General features: G+C 38.1%; 1 protein-coding gene across 1 annotated transcript in view; it reads left to right on the top strand.

Annotated features, from left to right (window-relative positions):
* TRHDE (thyrotropin releasing hormone degrading enzyme) overlaps positions 1 to 19,242 on the top strand; it is a 365,955-nt gene that overhangs the window by 4,114 nt on the left and 342,599 nt on the right. Inside the window, exon 2 of the mRNA XM_087868922.1 lies at positions 9,164 to 9,437. Within this exon, the coding sequence (XP_087725048.1) occupies positions 9,164 to 9,437 (274 nt within the window). The remainder of the gene's footprint in view (positions 1 to 9,163; positions 9,438 to 19,242) is intronic.

The raw sequence follows: 19,242 nt of genomic DNA, 5'->3' as shown, positions 1-19,242 counted from the left end.
TCAGGATGGTTTTGTTTCTAAACAGCATCTTAGAGAAAGTCCTCATTTCTCTTTATGTTTTTTTTTCTTTCCTTCAATACCAGAGTGAATATGATAATTTCTTGAGTGTTTCTAACTGGAGTTGATATGGCAAAGGAAGTCTCTGTTCACAATTATATGAACGTTACATCAATTAAATTTTTTTTTATTGTTGTCGTTACTATGGCTACTTGGAGAATTTTTTAAACATACCAATGTCAGGAACTCAGCCAGTTTTGAACTTTGATTAGTGATGATTTCGTCCCCAAAATATTTTAAAACACTTTTCCAAGAGGACATAGATGCACGTTTTAAAATTTCATTTGATTAATGATTAAGTATCACGGTCTTTAGTTGTAGTTTTTGCCAAGTTAATTATTGGATAATTTTTGTAATAAAAATATTTATTCTGCCAATGGGGAGTCACAGAGAGCAACTGGAAATATTTAAAAGAGCAGTACTACAAATCAGTCCACCTTACTTAGCCTATATGGAGATAACTCATTAATACCCAGGAGACAATCTAATTCTTTGATTTACTTCTGGGAGGTCTGAGAGAAAGAATTTGGGTGAGGGGAGGAAAATTAGGTTTCACTGTTGCTGTATACCTATCACCCTTGGAACGTTTTATCCCCCACTAGGTATTGAATGGGACCTGATTTTCCCCTACGGGGAACACTTAACCTTTCCCGGTTCCCATACTGCACTGGAGAAGGGTAGAGGACAAACTCTGCCTTGAAACCCAAGGCTCCTCTACTTTCAGTTGATAATTCGGGTAACAACATTCACCACTTGTTGAATATTGCGAATAAATAAATTTTCTTTAATTTGAAATGTTTACACACGGCGGTAAATTATCTCCGTTAGTCCGAACACATACCCGTTTTTTTCCTCAAGTTGGTGCATAGCAGGCAGATAAAAAGGGTGTGTATTTATGCCATAGTATCCTTCAGTAGAATATACTTGCTTAGAATAGGTATATGTTCATTTACCTGAAGTAATTGGTGCATTCGGGTAGCCAGATGGCAAGCATACCCATGTTCAAAGTAGGGTACCTTAATTTAGAACCAGATGGTTGGATTGAAAGAGGAAATTTACTCAAAGAAAATGAATATTTTATCCACTTTCAAAAGGGAGACTGTTTTTTGTTTTTATTTATTTTTTTTTTTTGGCAAACTTTGATTGGGTCTATAACATGCCACAGTGAGAGAAGGCAAAATAAAAATGGGTGGTCTTTTTCTATAAAGGACTATTGTAAAGAGAAACCGTGATCTCCAAATAAAATGGGAAAAGAACGTTGTGGTTCTCAAAGAGAATTGCAAAAAACTCTTGCAGAAATCTTGTGGAGAGACTAGAGGATTTTATGAGTAGCCATTTGATCTGTGGTATCAGTGTACATGGTTTGATGCCTTGTACTTTCCTGGACTGAATTAATAATCATGATATTTAATAAATACTAGAAAACCACCACATTGCTTTTATATTGAAAGCAGGCTCATTTCTCTCATTCAGTCTGGTGAGGAGATGTCTTTCTATGAGCAAGTTAGAGTTCAGGTCTGTTCACTTGTCTATAGAAGGCTCGGAACTAAAAAAATCTGTAAGAACCATTTGTTTCTGTGAAAACTTTTTAATAGAATTCCTTAATGTACTTAGCTCATTGTTTTCCTGTCGGCACACATAACCATATGGCCAAACTGAGTCCAGTGCTGGATTTTGGTCACAATTCAGAATGCCACCAGTAAACCAAATTTAGAAAATATTTTTAAAAAGCTTTGGTCAGTGAATAATGAATAATGGCTCATTTAGGTACGAAAATCCATACAATTGGTGTCTATCTTGCTGTGTTTTCCATGGCTCATCTAATCTGATTACCTGGATAGTAATACAATATATACTTCCTCTCAAAGAGTTCAGTTAGTTTGCCTTGGTTTTTATGCATACAAAGTACTCTAAATCCTAAACAGGGCCTATCTGCTCTGGGTGTCTTTCAAACAAAGATGGACCTGTGACTGGTTCTCTGGTATTTGTCTGGTTTGCAAACCACGTTTATTTCCTCAAACCAGTTCTCGCCACTGCGTGTGGGGATGGGCTTGAGCAGTAGTATGGGGTGACGGTTTAGGTTAGTTGATAGTGAGGACATTTGTCCAAGTGATGACAAGACTCACTTCTTTAAGCACAGCTTCAAAGAACTATATAAAAGGAGCAAGGAAGAAATGATTGGTCTTTAACACAGGAATGTTTTACAGTCTGTAAGGAAGGGTATTCCTCTTCACCCCATGCTCATTCTCCCACCAGTCAGCAATGACAATCATCACTGTTAAAATCGCTGACTTCCTTTTAATTATTTGTCCTTTACGTGCTTTCAGATTTGCAAGGGTGGCTGGGTTCCTCCAGAGATTTTCAGAGTCCCATGTCATCCTGCTTTTTGCCACTAGAGAGTGGATGCTCTCTCCGGCAAGTAGAGTCTCACTACATAGAAATTGGGAGAATATAAAGAAACATACTCCCCTCTCTTCTCAGTTTCCTGGCCAATCTGGAATGATTTCACACAGCCACAGTGTATGGTGGTGTTGGGAATAAGACTGGCAAGATTGGGTGGGGCCGAAGTGGGGGGAGCCCCCCCCCCCCCGGCTCACCCCTCCTGCCTTCCCTGTTTCTGAATAAATGAGTGGCTGCGTGGTTGAGGGAGCTCTAGCACTGGTTTTTCAGGGATGGGGTGAATTGATTCCTCCCAGTGTAGACCTGTGTTCACTTGCAGGGTGAAGTTTTAATTTAATTATTCAGATCTTTTCCTATGACCACACAATTGAAAAAAAAATCAGAGGATGGGTAGACAAAGAATGAAGTTTTAAAATTACCACTCTTGGTTACTTTTTATCTCTTTTATGAATAGGCTCAAGCCACTTTTGGTTGTGTTGCTGGATGGAAGAGCATGTGTGTGCTTAGTGTGTTCAGGGACTCTGGATCCAGGCTGCCTGGGTTCATGTCCTGACTCTGCCACTTGCTAGCTTTATGACCCAGGCCATAAATATTTCCTAATTGTTCTGTGTCTGGTATCCTCATCTGGAAAATAAGGATAATGATCCCCTACTTCATAGGGGTACTGTGAGATCACGAGTTAAGTAATAAAGCACTAAGAGCCATGTCTGACAATTGGTAAGCTCTTTTGTAGGTATTAATATTATCATATTTGTCCATGGCTGGAGATATACTATTTGCATCGGTACAAGGTCATACAGGGTCAGTATTCTTGCCTTGCGGTTTTTCCCTACTAGCAAGACAGTGGGGGAATGGTCACCGTGGAAGTTCCTTCTACTGCTCTTTGTTTTGCCCCCCAAGCAAAATTCAAAAGACAGAGAGGAGGAAGCTGAGCCTTTCCACCCTGGAGAGCAAAGAGAAGAGCTGTGGTTTTGCATGGCAAGAGAAACCCATGCTTGGTCCAGGCACCGTGAGCTGGAGAGGACTGAGACAGCAGGAAGAGGGTGTAAAACAAAAAGGAACATACAACTCTCAAATTATGGTACTGCTCTCTATCAGCAGTGAGGATAGCAGAGACCAGTGGCTGAAGGGTTGGAGGGGGTGGGGGGTGGGTGCCTTCATTGTCACTGGAAGCCAGTGCATTAAATAGAAAAGCCCCAAGTACCACGGGAAAGGCACATTAGTCATTAGCTATTGTTCCCAAGACTTTTGAGTTTTGACAGTAGCAGTACCTCATAATACTTACATAATGCTTTGCCTCCTTCCAGTATTAAACAAATGAATCTCAGACACTATTTATTCTTATGAGAACCTAATATTATGGCCTGCAAAGGTAATTTTAGTGCATTCATAATACTCTTCATCAATGGTGATCAAGCACTCAAGACTCAATTTTGATGGGAGTATTTAGTACATAAATAGGAAAACAATTATGAATATTGTGCTCTGTTTTTATAACACGATTATTCACATATGCACCACTTCCTACATACATATTGCTGGCATTATTGCGTTATGTTTTTAGTTTACTAGAATGGTTATTTAAAAAAATAGATTACACGCTTGCTTATAGCACTGAATATTCAGCAGGAATACTTTTCTTCTGAAATGGCAGAGGTTTAATGACTCATTGAAGTACATAAAAACACACAGTCTAAACAACGACCCATTTTGGCTTAAAATGTTTTGTCATTGAGTAATAATTTGCATTTTGATTAACAACCTTAACTTTAAATGGGACATGTGTAACTTCCATGACCTTGTAACTAGGTCCATCTACTGCAAACAGTGGAATAGTAACTAGATGTTCCATTGGAGCTTTTCTTTAGATCTTGGGAGTTTTTATTAACAGTCTGAAATGATTGCAACACCAGGCAAATTGCAATTGCGACAGAAGGAAGCTCAAAGATCATTTTTCACTGCTGTATGTGTGGTACGCATAGCTGTGGTCCAGACGGAGACTTCTCGAATAGGGCATGCCATTTGTGAGGTTCTCTTGGTCTGGGTGGGTTGCACAGTGAAAAGTCATGAATCAATCTGAATGCTAACAGTGTCATGCAAATGTTGGTTTCCTCTGCATATTTTGACTTTACGAAAAGGCAAACTGAAAATAATGGAACAGAAATTGTTTTGTATCACATGCAATAATTTGCTGGCAATATCAACCAACGTTAATGCATTACTTCTGCTGGATCTTATCATAATGACTTGACACAAGTAGCTTGCCTAGTGAACTTCCGCAGAAATATGAAGAAATCAATTCTCTGTATCCTTCAGAGACAGCACAGAGCTTTACGCCCTCCTTCTAGCTCAACCAAAATGTCAAATAGGCAAGTTGTTAAGAAATAAAGTAATTTATTTTAGATAGAAGAGAATTAAAATACATGTATATTATTTATATTTTTCTAGTTATGCTAAAGTGACATTCTTGGAATGACACTTCTAGGATGTCACTTTTGGAAGTGGCACTTTTTATGGTAATAGAGAGATTCATTAAAAGATAAAAATGATTTTGTTTAAAAAAGCAGGAGAAAAGCGGAAAACGAAATACTTGTCCCTATTACCTTCTGCCTCCTGCTGTTTTATATTACTTCTTGCTGCATTTACATATGTATTTCGTATCCATACTGTATATTAAAATGTTTTCTATTTTTAATTAATTTTTTTGTATTTCTTCTATCTTGTGTCTTTCTACCACCTCAGACTTACTTCGAATTTACTCAAAACCCAAATTCATTATTTTCTACTCCAAATCACCTTGTTTAGTGGCCTCTTTGATGGTTTTAAGGACAGTAAACAGAAAAGAAGTCTCACTTCCACCAGTTGAAGGCAATCCTAACATACAGACGATGGAGACAGTATGATATTTTTGAAATCCAACACTGTTGCCTGTTGAGGGTACAGAGCTTTGAACTAGGTCTCTTTGTTAGACCAGAGCGGGGCGGGGGGGGGGGTATCGAGGGTGAGACAGGTGTTAGAGATGGACCAGCAATGCTGAGACCTGAGAAAGCCAGACTCTGTGAGAGGACAGACAGCACACTAACTTAATAAGTGAGTCAACATGTTTTAAAGGCTTATTTCTGTGCTACCTGGAGTCAACTGCCTCACTTCTTCATCTGCTTCTGACCTTTAAAATACTACCCAGACTTTTAGACCAATTCTTAGGCTTCTTCCTCTGTGAAGCCTCTTTGGTTCCTAAGACCGGTGGTTCTCCACTGGGTAAATAGCCACCCCCCCACCCCCACTTTTAGTTGTCCCAGCTCGGGTGAGATGGAAAGTACTCCTGGTATCTCGCAGTAGGAGCCCTGGAATGCAGCTACACATCTTCCAGGACACAGGTCAGCCCCCAACAAAGAATAATTAGCCAACCTAAAATGTCAGTAGTGTGGAGATTGAGAAGCCCCGCTTCAGGAGAATGTAATGTCTTCGTACACTTTCCTTCTTTTTGTCATGGCTTTTTGTAGAATACCTGTTTAGGTATTTGTTTAATTTCTTCTACTAGAGTATAAACTCCTTGAGGGAAGGAAGCATATATATTTATCTTTTTCTCCTCAGTATTGAATACTCAAGAATGATGATAAAGAGAAACAAATGCATTATAGAGCTTGTAATAAAAAGCTGTTTAGCAGTAGTAGGATTTAATATTTAAAAAAAACCTCATCAAATTTAGGGAATATTTTATTTCTCAATTTTGTTCCGTTATAGAATCTCGAGCTTGGAAAAGACCTAAAAAGTAATCTAGTCCAACTGCTCTTCTTTTCCTAGGGACTTCTTTTGATTTCCTAAATACTGAATTGAAATTCAGTTGCAATCGTCCTCAGTTGCCAGACTGTGAAATTGGTATTTCCTCATTTAGACATTATCAGAATATATGGTGGCCCTCTGTGCATAGATATATACTGTGTGTGTGAATTCATTAAGAATATTAATTGCAGAAAAGGCACTGGTTGGTCTTTATATTCCTTTCAACCCTGAGAATCAGTGATTTAAATTGCTAGCTTTACTAACATATTTACCTACTATATAAGGCAAAAAGAGTATATACAACATGATTCTTCTGCATAAATATTTGGTTTATGAAATTCTCATTAACCCGGAGGTATTTAATCTTCTACATCTAATAAATTCTTACCCATTAATTACTTAATGCCAAAGACACCTTTGATTTTTACTTAATGACTAATACATTCTAATTGCAACCCTTCTGTTGAACTCTTGTAGAACTTTTCCCCCAATATTATTAGCTGTCTACCTTATCATGACCTTAAGGACAAAAAAGGTTATATCTTAAAAAAAAAAAAAAAACAACACCTACCATGTATCTAATATAGTGGAAAGCTCACACACAGCAGACAACGTCTGTCAGTGGTGGAACTGGAGTTCTCATATACTTGAAAATTAAAAAGGAACAATTTTTTACCTGTATATGGAATCCTGTAGGTAACTTTTAAACAGCTCAGAAAAGAAATACCAAGTCCAGTGGACATTTCAATTAATAAGATGGAAAGATGAGATTCAAAAACATTATGGAAGGCAAAAGATTGTGAAGAGCAAATTGTAAATGGGTCCATTTTAACTAGAAGGTACTGACATTTCTTTAAACAAAACTATATTACTATCAATAGAAAATCATAAGGAAAAATATTACCATGTACTGGCATTTTGGGAAAGAAGAACCTTTATTACCAATCGTCAACTTAAAACATTGTTTATAAATTATGGCTAAAGATTATTTTACTGTTCTTGAAATATAATTACTTTTTACTCAGATGCAGAAAGTGTGATTTCTAGACCAAGCTTTGCACTAATTGCAAGTGTAACTTTGGACAAATCACTTAACCCAACTGGAATTACTTTTTCATTTTAGAAATTTATGAGAGCTGGACAGTTCGTTTCTAAGACTGCTTCCAACTTTAACCTTATATTTGTCTGAAGATTTGTAGTTAAAACTTCTTTCCCATATATTATATCATTTTATCATCTCGACAGCTTTGGAAGGAAAGCGTAGAAAGCATTATTATTTTCCTTCTACTAATGAAAAAATAGGCTCAAGCAGTTACCCAAGCCTGGTATGTAGCAACCCTGGTACTGTTTCCAAGATAACTCCCCAAAATCCTCTTTCTGTGAGTACGTATACAATTAATCTTTAAAATGTCTTATTTTTCTCTATTTCAAAATTAACTTTTAAAAAAGTAGACTCTCAATGATAAATGTAAGCTTCATAATGTTAAAAAGGTATAAACGTTTACATCTGATGGTTTGAGCCAGGGATAGCCAATAAGATTGATTGCTAGTAGCTGCCTGAAGTGCTATGCTGAGAATAATTTTGAGGCCAAGTTTGAGCTCAGTGGGAAAGTGTGCCGTGTTAGATTAACCGTGAACATTGTGGATGATGGAGAGGGGAGTGGTGGCAGAACTACTTATGGGGGAAAGAGTCTTTTAAAGAAATGACTTCAGCACTCAATAATATTTTATGAAGGGTCTAGTATTGACTTGCCTTATATTGAGTTTTGTAACTAGTATATTCAGAAAAGTTTAATTGATTTGTGTCATGAATGTTTTCATAAATAATAGCTTCTTTTTCAAGTTAAAAGAGTGTCCTTAAAGTACATAGTTTGAGTATTTTCATTTGTAACCATAACTGAAAGAATGTAGAGATTGCTTCTGGTTAGTTTTAATGAAATGCAACTTTGCAGCTTGATCTGAAAACTTGAGGGCATTAAATATACTTTAGATAGATATTCACACATATATACACATTAACATGTTTATTATATAGGTATTGATTATATAAATTTGCATGTATTATATTAACATAATAATATCAAAGTTATAATTTATGTAATAAATATGTATTATGAGTCATAAAAATATTTTCTGGATTATTCAATATAAACGTGTTAAACCACTCCAAGAAAGGTTAAAAGCCATTGTGGATCAGTGGGTGCCATTTATGGACTGGCTGCCATTTATTAACTGCCTGATGGTTGCTCTTCATCTTTCACAGTGATACGCACTTTATATCCTTTCTCCCCACTAAGCTTTACAGTACTTTTTAAACGTTAGGCTTGATTATTTCCTTTCAAGCAATGAACACCTAAACCTTATGGAAATTTAGTAATCATCCAAGGTGATATGGCTGAGAATGCTGAAAAGCGAGAGTTTAGGCCAACTTTTGTCAGGTTTCAGAGTCCTTAACAAAATCCGATTACGTGTAGCTGAAATTTGAGGGCACAGATGTTTCCCACTGATGGTCTATATTCTACATGTATCTGATGACGACTTTTGGATTTTAGTTTCACTGTCTTAACTTGTACACCTTTAGAGGAGACAGTGGGGGCATACCAAAAAGGAGAACTGTTATTTTCCAGTGGGCATCCAATGGGATGCCAGTGAGTTGTTTTTCTGTAAAGTGTAATGTTTTTGTCTAATAAGCACTGGCCTAGGTTTAGAGAATTTACTTTGAGATAAAAACTTCCCTGAAGAATTTTTATTGTTGGGGAAATATATATGAATTATACTTCCATGCTATTCATGAACTTAAGTTCGGTTCAGAAAAAAGTACCTTGTTATTTGGCAAAATATATTATTTTATCAGCAGAAGCATGTAAAATGGTTGTAACTTAAGTCATAAATGTAATTGAGAACGTCATTTTCTTTTTTCCAGGTTCCTTGGTGTTACTCAGTTTTCGCCTACACATGCCAGAAAGGCGTTTCCTTGTTTTGACGAGCCAATCTACAAGGCTACTTTCAAAATTAGCATCAAGCATCAAGCAACCTATTTATCTTTATCCAATATGCCAGTGGAAACTTCCGTGTTTGAGGAAGATGGATGGGTTACGGATCACTTTTCACAGACTCCTCTCATGTCTACATATTATTTAGCCTGGGCGATCTGCAACTTTACATACAGAGAAACTACCACCAAGAGTGGGGTTGCAGTAAGTATTTTAAGCTTAAAAATTTTTTAGATAATGTACACACTGTGTGGTAATCTGATTTCTGGATTAATAATGAATCATTTTTATCCTCTTCAAGTCTTATATAGCTAAGTTCTTTTGTTAACCCTTGGCGGGAAATTATCTTCCTGGTTTCTAGAGTCAAAGAGGACTGTCTTTTCCATACCCAGCCCTCTTGTCCCTTTCACCACCTCCCGCATCCCCATCATCCCTGTCCCTCTTCATCTTCTGAGTATTTCTGAAACAACTGTTGTCTGCTTTGGGAAATTGCTTTTTATTTATATGACCGGGAAAACTACTTCTTTTTATTGTGAATATTTCAAATATCCAGAAAATGTAAAGAATAATATAATAAACTTCACAAGCCTACTAGCCAGCTCTAGAGAAACTAAACATTTTACCATCTCTGCTCTAGTCTAATTTAGTGTTTGAGAAAGTAAAACGTATTGGATAGAGTCGAAGCCCTCTGTGTGTGCCTGCCTGATCTCATTGCCTTGTCTCCTTCTTTAGAGATAACTACTGTCCTGAATTTGATATTTGCCATTTCTGTGCATATTATCATACATTACCAAGTGTGTATACATATATTTCTACAATAGATGCCATGCTTTAAAATTTCATATAAGTGGTTTATATTATAGATATCATTCTGTAAGTTATTTTTATTTCATTTTAATTTTTGCTTAAAATTATGTTTTTGTGGTTTATTTGAATAGAATGGGTTGAGTGAAGATACCCAAATCTGTCATCCTCCTGTAGATAAACATTTTAATTTCTCTGATTTTCAAAGATTAGCAACAATGCTCAGTGAACACTTTTGTCCATGAGTTCTTCTGTCAGTGTGCTAGAATTTCTGTGGGGTTATAAAGCTTCTCTTAGCCCATAACACCCAAGTGTAGAAATATGTTCTTAGGGGAGCATGATGTGTAGGAAGCCTGGAGAAGTCATGCTCTGCATTTAATTTATAATACGAATCAATTGGACTTTCTGTGATAACTATCATTTGTGACAGCAAGGTGTTCTAAGCATCTTTGGCATGCTATTGTATTGCTCTAGTCAGGCAGGTCAGGCCAGGTCAGGCCATGCTGAGTTAACAACTTCCTCCTCATTTCAATGGCTTACACAATAAATATGCATCTATTTTAGTTTTTGTGTCACCTGTAAAGCAAAGTATTATGATTTTGTTTTTCCTGATGAATAAAGTAAATTGAGGTTTAAAGAGATTAAGTAACTTACCCAGGGTCAAAAAGTAAACAAGTGGTAGAGCTTCAAGGCAAACTTTTGTTGGTCTGATCCCAAATTTTGGGCTTTCCTGCCACGTGCCCTGGGAACTCTGTTTCGTCATTTCAGCTGTATGTCTGTAAGAGAATTCAAGTAATGATTCTCCCTATCTGGTGGCCATCGTATTCAGCATTGCTTGAATGTAACAAAAGGAGTTAATAGAAATTCATATTCTTGTTCTGTAGGAAGTTCATAGGTCTATAACAACCTAAATATTGAAAAATAGGTTTGGATAAATAAAATTTTCTCAGTGTTACTTTCAATTTAAATCACTGTGGAACCTATTTAAAAAGTAAAATCTGTCTGCATAAAAAATTAGTGCCATTATTGAAGAACTGTGTATAATGAATTAATCTACATAGCCGTTAAAATTAGGTCCTAAATGCTGGCTATAGAGGGCCGGAAGACATTTTGCTCTTCTGGACTTGCACTCATTTCATACGTTGGGTTCCTCTGATGTTTGTTGATGTCTCCTATGGCTGCTTCAAGGCTATACATGTTGGACCCACACAGGAAAGGAACACCAAGACATCTCATTTACTTTGACGTCTTCCAAAGTTGATGGCTGGCTTGTTGTGCATCAGCTTGCAGTGTAGGGCGCCCTGGAACTGTTTTTTCTAGTATGTTTTCTTTAAAGCATCTTAAAAGTGTTCTCAGCCCTACACAATTAAGCTTGTTGCTAAGTGACCCATATTTAAAACCAGACACACTCTAATTATTTAGATGTGACTTTTATTAGAGTTAAGAATCCAAGTAATTAGTAAACATTTTAAAATTCCTACTTAATAATTTTTATGTAGAAAAGATAAAACATGCTACCAGAGAACATCGAAAGGTCAACTGAAATAAAATTATTCAGTTGTATAATCTAAAAGTACTAAGGATAATAAAAAGGAAAACAAAATTGCCACTGGGAGCCCTTATTTATCAACTGTGGAAATATAGTTTAAAAACCTGGTTCTTTTTTTTTGGTCACCCCTTCGATATTCAATCTATTTTTATTTCCATTGCATTTCCTCTTTATTACTGGGGAGGAGCACATAGGAATCACATATCTGAACTCTTAACAGCTGGAAGGAGTGGAAGTTTAGGTTTAGGATCTTGGGGGGGTGGGACAGTCATGTGAATTTGGTCATTTTGGATCAGAAGCTGATGCCGTCTTCTTTGAGATGTGAGAGCGTAACTAGGGTAGCATCTTAATAATTTACAGCTGAAATGTAACGGTGCCTCAAGCGTGTGTATTTGAAGCATCATCATTTAATTCTCGAGTTTTTTACCCTTTGCAAGGCACTGTCCTAAGCAATTCGAAAGGTAAAAACCTCTAAGATCCCTCTGGTACAGTGAATGCACGTGCATCTTTCAGATGGCTCCAAGCTGGTAGACGTATTTTGTTTACCCATCCCTAAAATGGCTTAATATTTTTGTAATTAATGTTTGATATTTAGAAATTGAGAGATTGCACATAAAATTATTTGTTTCTGGCTTCTCTTGAAAAATGGGAAGATCTTTTGACACTGGGCTCATTTTTTCACTTGGCAATAATTGTTCACTCATTTTTTCTTTTGGTAAATATTTACTGATTGAGTGTCAGGTGTTGTTCTAGGCTCTGGGGATATAGCAGCAAACAAAGCAACAAGGTTCCTATTCTTAGGGAACTTACATTCTAATGAGGTGAGAGTGACAATAAACAAATAAATGTATATCAGGTGGTAATATTTGCTATGAAGAAATTCAGGGTGCTATAGCTGGATGGTGGCTGACCCATTTACATGAAGCTTTTCCTTCCTTGTGTAACCTAATTCAGACCACTTTTTTCTTTTGCACCATGTCAACTTCACTGTTGTATATTACCTGCTTTCATTCTGTAGGCATTTGGATTTTCAGCCCTTGTCTAGGGACATAATTCAAGAGGGTAGCCAAGGACTATGCCTCAGAAAAGCAATAAATTCACTAATTGTGTCTTAGTGATACTGGTGTTCACTAATTGTGAAATGAAAGTTGTAGAAAATAAGTTCGAGACCGTCTAGAAGAGGGAGAAATTGCTAAGGCTGGAGTCTAATGATGTGCTTCACAGAGGAAATGGGATTTAATATGACCCTGAATGATGGTTTGGTCTTAGAAAAGCAGATCATGTGTGCATATAATCCTTGGTGGCAAACGTTACTAAGAAAAGACAAAGAGAGTGGGCTATCTATGGGAGATAGTGTATGGCTGTTATGTTCATAAACATCATCACTTTTGCTATATTCTAATGGGTACACGTAAGTCACTAAGGATGGTTCTGATTTGCTGGAGGAGGGCTTATATTCTGCCTCTTGATAGGAAGTGTCGAAAAATTTGTGGAAATGTTTTCAAATCAGTATGTAGTTTCTCAGGCCACAAATTATTTACGTTCATCTCACATACAAAATATACTCACCAGTAGGTCTCACTGCATTACAACATTGGGCTGGAGTCTGAGATCCAGGATCTAACCATCTAATTTAGGTCTAGGTGCAGATGAGACTATTTGGATTTCGTTTCTTGAATGTGTTTTCTCTTGCTCTAAAGACCTGTTATCTATCTTCTCTCCCCCAACAGACAATGGAAAGATGGGAATATGATTTTTTTCAATCGATCTTTCCATTCAAGAATGGAAAAAATGGGAGGACATAGCAGTCACTGGCCCATAGCAGTTCTGAAATCCACCTGGGCACATGTTGGCAATTTTAAAATTATGACTTAGTGCTGTTCCCTGTGAGTTGTCCTTCCTGGCACTTGGCCCATCATTTGGGCTCTTAGTTTTGACTTCTAAGGCATCTTTTCTTTTGTAATTAAAAATTAGTTTGTGTTTGCAATTGAGTAGCCTTCTCAGCTTGCTTCCTATCAGTAAAAAATGAGGGGTCCAAATGCTTATTTATTTATTTTTGCATTGGCCCTGTTGCTTTAAGTCAAAGCAGGTGTAATTATTTTTTTTTTTAATTCTTTAAGAGAGAGAGAGAGTGTGAGAAAGAGCACAAGTGGGGTGAGAGGCAGAGGGAGAAGCAGACTCCCCACTGATCAGGGAGCCCGACTTGGGGCTCAATCCCAGGACTCCAGGATCATGATGTGAGCCAAAGGCAGACGCTTAACCGATTGAGATGCTAACCCAGGCACCACCAGGTATAATTATTTTTGAAAAAACTTGACTTTTGGGGTATCAAGTTATATCCATTCCATTAGACAAAACTAAACCATGGGTCTCTTTAATCTGAGCCTTTGTCTACCATGAGGCTTTGTAAAATTATGCTCATAACACTCTTAGATGCTCTGTTACTGAACAGAGAAGGTTCACAAGACACAACCTTTATGTTTTTAGAAAACCTTTTGTCTGTTTGAAAAGGTTTGAAGGGCATCACTTTAAAAGTGTCTGAAGTCTTAACAGTTCCTGAAGTTGAGTCCTTGGCTTCATCTTTAGATCATCTTTTCCTGACAGTGACCTATATTTTTCCTCCCTGAGTCCATTTCTTACTTTGAGAATCTTTTGCCATCTGGGGAGGCTGGGAAGGAGAGGAGTTCTAATTTCAAGCTCAGTAAGTCCTATTCCAAATTTTGCTTGGAAACTGGACAGTTTGTTCTTAAGCTCATCTCTCCTGTTTTGGATTTTTTATGGCCAGAGAGAAGGCGTTGGTGGCACCTTCCGTATTCTGCTTGAACGTCTTCTGAGCTAGAAAGTATAGTTTAATGGTTATATTTCTTATTTTCCATAGCATTACAGGCAGCAGTGTTGCCAGACTTGTTTCTACTACGTGACGGCGGACCCCTTTCTCTCAGCTTCCAATACCATTTACCTTAATACCCTTCGTGCTGCCGCCAACAGCTTCCTTAAAGCCATAAAGCTTCTGAAACAGGATCCTCTCAGTGATTGTTTACTGTCACCCGCAGTCCAGTCCCGACGCCGGCGCCTCATGTTTTAAGTCGTTTGCTATGGCAATACTGTACTTCCAGGTACTAAAATTGGTCCCAATTGATATTGCTAAATTAGAAACGACTGTGAAACTTAGCAATAAAAAAACAACCATTTCTTATGCCTCTGGATTCTGTGCATCCTGAGCTTGGGCGGTATAGAGCAGGGGAGGACTCTGCTCTACAGTGCCCTAGCTGGAAGGGCTGGATAGCAGGAGTGACTCGACAGCTGGGGGCCAGAATCATCTGGGGGCATCTTTACTAAGTGTCTTTACTTGATGTTGGCTGATTCTGGCCCCTTAGTTGGGGCTCTCATCTGGAGCATCCACGAGTGGTCTCTCCATGTGGCCCGAGCTACCTTGCAGCATTGTGGCCTAAAGTTGTCAAACTCATTACTGGTGCTTCAGGCCTCCAAAGGTGAGTGTACCGAGGGATTTACACTGCCTGTTCACTGCATTATAAATGGTTACATAGATTGTATTAGTCACCATCTTTTTTCCCCCTCTTTCTTTTAGCAAGGAAGCGCTATCTCACCAAGCCTAAGAAGTTAAACAGTAGCACTTTTAATGCACTGTATTAACAAACTTAGCTTGGCCCAGATTGTAGCAAAGGGAACGTAGACCCCATCTTTCAATGAGAATAGTGTCAAAGAATTTGCAGACTCCTTTGAAACCATCAGAGTTGTTATATGTAGTGTAGGAGATTATGTTTATAAAATCATATGCACAGTGCCTGACACATTGTTCTCACTCTGATGATGACAATTAAATTGATAATATATTTGGAAATTCTATAACGGAGTAGGGATATAGAAGTTTGATAGGTAGATGGTAACTGGACTGTGAAAGAGCTTGATACCTGGCTAAGTTTTAAGATTTTGTTCAGTTAACAAGAAGAGGCACTGAAAATTTAAAAGCTGGGGTAATGACATATATAAGTTTTATAATCTGCCTGAGAAAAGCATGGAAAATATGTGGACATGAGGAGAGTGGGGTTAGGGTCCCATTTACCTAAGAAACTCTGGACTAGAGTCCTTATAGTATAAATGGATAGGGTAGTATAGATATGAAAGGCATTTAAAGGAAGAATTGGTAGGACTTGGTGAGGGACAAAAGATAGGAATAAGTAAACATTGGGGAAGCACAAGAGCAAAGAGTCAAGAATGTGATATAATAGAATGTTTCTGTGTTCCAGATTCACTATGTATTCTGAATTGGCTATTGCAGCCAGTGAGGGTTTTCATTTTTGTTGGCCAGTCTCTTGGGATGCACAGTCTATACTGCCCAAGTGATCTGTTCATCCTATTATAACTGGGTATGTACAACTTTATTTGTCAGCATTCTCTTATTAGCAAGTTATAAAAACTCAATTTGAGCTTAAGCAAAAAGGAAAATTTAGTAGAAAGGTATTGGGATATCTCAAGGCATCCCAGGTCAGGGATAGAACTGGGGCTTGGAGCCCTGTGAAAAACTTGGGAATCCTATGCAAGGTCCTCATCAGTGCTGCTTCTGCTTTGCTTTCTCACTGTGGACAGACTTCTGTTCTTTGATTCATGTGGCGTAATATTGCCACCAAAAGTTCCCGAGTTTTGCGTATTGCCATGGAGGACCCAAGAGGGAAAGTGACCTTTATAAACTCCCAGACTCACAGGGAGTATTATTGATTGCCCCTGTTTGGGTCATGTGATCATCTCTGGTCACTGTGTCTAGACAGTACACACGTGGAGTCACATCATAGGAACATGGCGTCTTCTGCTCTACCTCATGGATGGGAGGGTGTGTTGCAAAGAAGGAGAGTTTCTAGAGAAGGCATGCTGGGAAAAATTTACTGCAAGTGCCGCAAATGTATTTTTTAGTTTTATTTTGTGGACTGACCACCACAAGAGGGATACACAAAATTTATAGTAGTGATAAATATTACAAATACTCACACCCAGAAAAATATACACACAGATACATGTGATACACATTTCTGGTGCTAGAGTTCTAGTGATGATATTGTATATACACACTTAAAACATGGGATCATTCTGTGTGGTTTCCTACTGAGAATAAAACTTAGGTCTCATTTTAACAAGAGAAGTGCAAGTGTAGGTTAATATGCTCCAAGCACAAATGCCAGTTCGAAAAAAATTCATGTTAATAGTAGGAGATCTTTTGTCATTAGACATTCTGTCTAGATTGCATTACAAATATAATAAGTGCCCATCAAGAAAGAAAAATAGTAATAAAAGAGTTAGATTACAGTCAATTAAGGAAGACAAATAGAGGCTTCCAAGTGACCCTGATAAGAGAGAGTCATCCTCCTCCTCTTTACTCCTAGAATGTTTTGTAAACTCATCTCTTATAGTCATTATCTCACTGTTCATAGCCCTTTCTTGCTGGGCTCTTTGCCCCTCTAGACTGTGATCTCTCTGGAGGCAGGTGCCATATCTTATTCATCTTTGTAAGATTCAGCACCTAGAAAATGATAGGTACTCGGTGAAAGTCCATTGAACATGTAAATGAGTGAATTCCCTTCGGAGAAGTCACAATGTCAGGGGTTTTCCAAAACCTTTTGGTTAATACATGACATGAAAATTTGTGAAAAATAAGTTTGACTAATATCAAAATATAAATAGCAAAAGTTATAATACAGATATCGTTCATTTTTAGGCACTGTGTAGCAACATGTAGGTGAAAAGCGTTGTTAAAGAGAGGGGCAAATTTTTACCGCCAGACAGGGAATTGAATTAAGAACAGAGTCTAGGTTCTGGAGGATCTAGTATAGGGGAGGAGAAATGGGGTGGCTCTTATATACTGAAGGACTGGGGATTATCTCTGTCCTCTATGAGGAAAGCAAAGTTCCTGAGTGTTGTTGATTGGCTGGTGATAACTGGGCTTGCCAGTGAGGTGGACCTAGGTTGGCTGTCCTGTGGGTGCCTGCCTTGGGATTGTAACACCCAGCTCACCTCTCCTGCATGAGAGATATGCTTGAGCCAGGTCTGCAGTCTTGTCAGCAAGCTATGTGGACAGATCAGGAGTTTACTGGAGCCAAGGAGTTTGAAAACATACAAAGAAAAATAATTTAATTGATGAACCTTCTTAAATTTCATTACTGTGGCGGGAATGAAGCTGATAAGTTTTGCTAAGTGAGTACAGAGTGAAGAAATGCATGCAGTGATTGTAGACCGTTTTTAATAGTGCTAGTTATGGAAGGGATAAGAAAATACATCTATGCAGAGCCTACTACAGGTGATTTTTAGATACAGGATAGCTGAATCTATAGGAGGAGATCAAAAAAGATCCCAGACAGTAGCCAGTGGCTACTTGGTATTTAATGGCTGGTCTTTGTAGGGGAAATAGCCAAAACTGATCTGTACCTTTCTGTTTCAAGAACCCAGGAACGGGAATAGAGAAAACAGATGTGGGAAGATTCCGTCCGGGACACTGATGAGGCACACAAGGCCAGTAGTCACGAGGGTAACAGTAAAAGAGTGATCACAAAAGCACTGTTGAAATCATAGGCCATGGTGTCCAAGGAGGCAGAAAGGCAAGAGAACCCACAATGGGAGTGATGTTTGTGGAAATGGATTGGGACAGTTGACGAATAGAAGTGACTGTGAGAATAAAAGGTAGGTATGGAATGATAAAGGGAGTAAGGTGGAAAGATGGTCTGGGATAGAGAGGGGGGTTTCAGATTTCGGGATGAGTTGAAAGAGTTGTAAGCCTGTAATTGCAAAGTTGGGTGGATGAAGAGGACTGAAGATACAATCATGGAGGGAACAGAGACCTGTGGGGCCATATTGGAGCAAACATCAGAAACACTAAGGGGGAATCCTTGAGAATGTGGCAAGAAAACTATGCCAGACTTCAGATTCTTGAAGTGTGAGTAACACCTAGATGCATAGATGTGGAAGAAGATCGGTGAAAGCCATGAACTCCAAAAGAAGAGAGTTTTTTTTTTAAAGGAAGTGGAGGAATAGTGGTGTAAGATCACCATTGAGGAGCTAGGAGTGCTCATGTCTCTCTCTGGCTCTGAGGGTGGATGAGAACAGATCTAAATAAGGATAAGAATGTGGGCCGAAGTGGTGGGTGTCCAGGGTTTGTGTAAAGGATAAGAGCTGTTGATAATAAGGATTACTTACAAAGAGGGTGGAATGGTAGACTGAAGGGACGTGTTAACAGAAGAGGGAGAGAACTGAGAAGGCAGAATTTAGTTAATGGAGGAGCTTATAGAACTATCTTGCCCCAAAGTTTCCATTGGAATGTTGGTGTAATGGAGTGTGCCTCAGCAAATATCCATCCCCTGGTGGCTGGCCTGGGCTGCTGGTGACTTCAGTGATGGATGATAATGGGTTTTGTTATACAATCCACAATTTATCAACTGTCCTGAGGTTTAAGAGTCTACATATTGAAGAGGCTAATAGAAGCTACAGGAAAAGCTTGAAGTAAAAAAAAAAAAATAAACCTACAGAACAGAATAATTTAGTCAGTGTAGAGTATTCATGGTTGTAGTATGTTTATTCTTGATTGTGCGTGTGATAGATTGCCTGGTACATAGGGAGGTCCACTACTCTCTTTGTTAAAGGGGAGGGTGATTT

Source organism: Ursus americanus, chromosome 17, assembly GCF_024610735.1.
Source record: "Ursus americanus isolate L20-20 chromosome 17, mUrsAme1.1.p, whole genome shotgun sequence".
Lineage (NCBI taxonomy): Eukaryota > Metazoa > Chordata > Mammalia > Carnivora > Ursidae > Ursus > Ursus americanus.
Note: the sequence above shows the minus strand (reverse complement) of the source record. Positions and strands in the feature narration are given on the sequence as shown.